Genomic DNA, 4771 nt, shown 5'->3' on the forward strand with positions numbered 1-4771 from the left:
CAAATTCCCCCAGCTGTGAGCCTTCCAACCTTCTAAGTATTCCTTTATATGTGGTTCAGAGTTCTGGGACCATCCCCTGAGCCTGCTTGGTCGGGTATTCTGTGTTGTTGTTGGCGGAGCTCTCTGCTATACGTCCACCCGATCCGCCATCTTGTTTGTTCTCTCGGCTGCTTAATTTTTTGATGGGTAGATTCAAATAAGAAAAAAGAGGAGAATTATTTTAAAAGTGGATCTTACACGATTTAAGTAGTATTTTCAATTTTATATGAACATCCATAATTTTTTTTACTTAACATTTATTTATATTATTATCTATAAAAATAAATCACATACCAATCAATACATAGGTATGTTAGGGGACAACAACTATGAGAATGGTCAACCATTTGAGATAAAAAGGGCAGAATTTACTCAAGGATAAAAGTCAGAATTGAGGGAATTGCAATCACTAAGATGAAACGAAGTAGATGGTTTGTTGACTGTAATGTTGATGATCTGCTCTGTAACTTTTCACTCAATTCACAATGAAAAAATTTAAAAATAATAAAACAAATCACATAATGGACATTTTGAAGTGACAATGTTGTTTTAGAAATTATTAACGAATGGATTTTAGTAATTACTTGATTAACCTTTACTTTTTTCCCAAGGCTTACTTATTCTATTACTGCTGTTGTACAATCTGCTACATTACGATTATATTGTCTGCCTTTGGATTTCATTGCTTTGTTTACACATTAAGATGACTTCTGTTCTTGTCTCAGCCAGACACTTTAAAATATGGTACCATCTTGATCTCAAACTCATGTGAGAGATCTGAAATTATACGGCAGGTCCTTATATTTGTTTAATAGTATAAAGTCACTAGATGACCTAGAATATACTTATATTTAAATAAAGAAATTATTACTTAAATGAGAAGGGACTAATGAGGCCCTCCAAGGGTTTGTTGACCCCCTGTTTGAGAAAGTTACTTTAAAGAAAAAAGTTAGTAAAGATAGTACCTGAGAAATTTAAAAGTACAAAGGAATAGAAAAAAGAAGAAAACTGTTCATATTTACATTGATATCTTTGTTCCATAAACATTTTTATTATTTTGGCACATTTAAAGTTCAGATAAAGTCTCTTTATGGTGAGTCCTGCATCTTTTTTTGATACTTCTATATTCTTTTCATTGTATATAGAGATGATGTTAGAAATATGCATTTACTTTGACATTTTTCCCTTAGTGATATTGAGAACATTTACTTTGCTAAGTTTCCTTTATGATGAAAGACACACATGTCGTGAATGAAGCCAACTAAATCTTTTAGATGTTGACTCTATCACCTCCTTCCTAGCTGCTGTGCTCCAAATAACTGAATTAATTTATTTCTAGGTTGTCCAAGATATATTCTCAACATCACCTGGTTGACTTAGGAAATGCTTTTTACTAGCTTGGGCAATAGGAATTATATTATTTATGACAAATTGTGTCTTCTAGTTTGATTTCAAATGATCCCTGGTGACTCTGTGGGTTAAGAATTAGGCAGCTAACTGCAAGACAGGTGGTTCAAACCTACCAGCTGCTCTGTGGGAGGAAGTTGAGACAGTTTGATTCTGTAAAGATTTAGTTTCAGAAGCCCAACAGAGCAGTTCTGCTTTGTCCTATAGGGTTTCTATGAGTTGGAATTGATGGCAGTGGTCTAGTTTGGTTTTAATATATATATACTTTTAAAATATTCTTTTGTTGATTTGAAACCTACAGGAAAACAATTTTGATCATCTTGATTTTGATTTGGATATGATGCCTTGGGACTCAGACATTTGGGATATCAACAACCAATTTTGTGCAGGTAATGATATATTTAATTGGTAAAAGCTTTAAATGAATCCATTTTGTTTTGTGATTTAGCGATACTCAAAATTAGACAGGGATGTTGGGTTACTGTTTTGGGTTAAAATATTCCAGTGATAGGTACCCCCACTTCTGGTTTGGTAGTGCATAGACAAATTTATTGCCAAAATAAATATAAGGAATTTCATAATTAGTATTCAGTAATGTAATGAATGGGAGGCCTGGTGTGGTGCTGGACCTCAAGGTTGGAGGTTCAAATTCGCCAGCCAGCCGCTCCTTGGAAACCCTATGCAGGGTCGCTATGAGTTGGAACTGACTCAAGACACTTCACAACAACAACAACAACAACAACAACAACAGTGTAATGAATGAATAAAGAATTCGTATTAAAAATAGAAATACCAGTTTTGAACGATAAGAGGCTTACCTATCTGAGAACCAGATAGGGTTAGGGAATCAAAGGGAAGAGGCTGAGTTTATCAGAATATAAGAGCTTGGAGGACAGGTCCTATGTATTTGATGCACAGATTTCTGAGATCTGTGCATAGTATGTTAGTGAAATTAATTGTCTAATTTCACAAGAGATAAGAATCAGGATCAGAACAAAATTGGTTCCTATGAGGTAGAGGTCAAGCATGCTTTAGTTTCCCAAGTTTTTCCTGTCCATTTCTGACATCAGCTGTTCCCCAACTTCCCATAGCACTCTCCTCTGGTGGGTTGAGTAATTTGTTGCACTGACTACCCAGAATTCACAGACCATATTTATAGCCAAGTGGTTATTGGCAAGTAATAGGCTACAATTTGGTGTTAAATCAGCATCAGTTTGGAAATAACGGGAACACTTTAGAATCAGAATCAGGAAACACGGGCAAGGTTTGAAAGGATGCCCTAAGTGGAGAACACATCTGTCCCATCTTTCAGAGCAATACAGGCAGAAGCCTCAACTTCTGGACAGCGCTCTCAGCTGCTCCACTGTCTAGTCTCTCTGCTGTCAGCATCTCCACTCTAGGTGGTCCAGCTCATGGCCAGTTTACAGTTCTTGCACCTCCTTTAGCTGTTCTCTGGTCCAGCCTCCCTGTTGTGGGTCCCTCTGCTACTAACTGGCTTCTCTTGCAGGCAGTGTAGCTTGACTTCAGGGCTGCTTGACTCCCATGTGACTCCGCTTCTCTGGTAGCCCACTTTTCACCCTGTCTCCCTCAGCCGCAGCTTTTAAAACCAGCTGGCTTAGTTCTTAGCTGAAAGTTTTCTCAGATGGAGCCTTTTTGTTGTTGTTGTTACCAGGCATGGGAAAGGGCTCTATGTTTCATAGGACATGCTCCTCTTTCAGCTCCTGCAATCCAGGAGGTCTTTGTAAACCTCTGCATATCGCTGTTTACATATCCAGTCCTCATCAGTTACAAGGTGGGGCTTCTCACTAGATCAGCGTTCAACCAGTCCTCAGTTACCCATGAGATGTCAGTCAGCTCAGGTCGTACACAAAAATAACATTTTCTGGCTCCTCTCCTAGGCAAAAATAACAAACTTTCTAGGACAGAAAGCACTTTGGGAGGTCCTTTAGGTTGCTTCTCCAAAAAACTAGTATAAAGGGAATAACTCCTTAAGACTCTGGGAAAAATATTTCCTCAAGCTGGTCCCTCGCCACCTCCCCACCCCCCAAGAATCAAGGCAAAAGGCTACATAAAGGAACTGACTTCACCATAAGGATGTTGCCTGACAGCTGTTAGTGCCGACAGATAGCCTGGTGAGGTGAGTTGTAGGGATACTGAAAGAAGCTGGAACCTGGGGCACATTGCCACTGCTGGGATGAAGCTGACAGGAGATTGAAGAAATCTCTTCATTCCTACCTTCTTGCATCCTTCTAATGTCACTGAGTGACAGAACCTAAAGGTGGGGAATGTATTCATTTCTAACACAGACTATAGGAGTGGATTTAGAGCTGAGAGACTGTGGGTGAATAACTAGGTCATTCTCCCATCTAAATTGGCAATCCTCCTCATTCCTGCTCTTCCTATTCCCTTTCACTTTTCCTATTTATCTTTCTTGTTAATTTCATGCCTTTCCCTATAGTGTAGACTACACAAGTCAGTGTTGTGGTTATTAATGTTGTTTTAAAGCAGCAACCATTTCATTTTGCTCACATAATCTGTGCACAGGGAAATTTGGATAGAATGCAGCAAAGATGGCTTGTCTATCTCCATGATTTCTACAGCTCAACTTTTGAAAAGATTTGGAGGTTGGGAGTGACTTGACCATTTGAAGGCTAAATCACCTAGAGATTTCTTTACTGATGTCTGGCACTGGAGCGGGCTGGAATAACTTGAGGATTCAGACTGCCAGAAGTGCTTTCCCATGACTTGTCTGTGCAGTTTGGCTTCCACAAAGCATGGGGGTCTGAGGGTAGTCCAGCTGCAAGGGCACTAAACAAGGACACAGCATTGCCTTATGGTACTTAGCCTTGAAATTCACCCAGCATCCCTTCCAGACTCTTGAGGAAGGGACTCACAGCTCACTCACATGCAAGGGGAGGGCAAATAGTCTTTACTTGGTGGGAAAGTGGAAAGATTACATTGTAGACGTTCCTGAGAGTGGTAGTATTTGGAGCTTAACTTTGGGATAAAGAGTCAGCAGCGGTGTTGTATTCTCACCTCTATCTCTGTTATAAGGAGCTCTGGTAGCGTAGTGGTTACAAATTGGGCTCCTAATGTCAGGGTCTCTTTAAAGTGATACTCAGAGAGGAAGTCCAAAGTGCATTGAAAGAAGTGGCAAAGAACAAGGCACCAGGAATTGATGGAATAAAACTTGAGGTCTTTCAGGAAAGTGAGGCAGCACAGGAGGCACTCACTCATCTCTGCCAAGAAATTTGGAAGACAACTGTCTGGCCGACTGATTGGAAGACATCAATGTTTGTGCCCATTCCAAAGAGAGGTGACCCAA

General features: G+C 39.6%; 1 protein-coding gene across 1 annotated transcript in view; it reads left to right on the forward strand.

Annotated features, from left to right (window-relative positions):
- Nucleotides 1–4771, forward strand: part of ATF6 (activating transcription factor 6) — a 294776-nt gene that overhangs the window by 23256 nt on the left and 266749 nt on the right. Inside the window, exon 4 of the mRNA XM_006873435.1 lies at nucleotides 1748–1835. Within this exon, the coding sequence (XP_006873497.1) occupies nucleotides 1748–1835 (88 nt within the window). The remainder of the gene's footprint in view (nucleotides 1–1747; nucleotides 1836–4771) is intronic.

This window comes from Chrysochloris asiatica, unplaced genomic scaffold (genome assembly GCF_000296735.1).
Source record: "Chrysochloris asiatica unplaced genomic scaffold, ChrAsi1.0 scaffold00241, whole genome shotgun sequence".
In the NCBI taxonomy this organism is placed as follows: Eukaryota; Metazoa; Chordata; class Mammalia; order Afrosoricida; family Chrysochloridae; genus Chrysochloris; species Chrysochloris asiatica.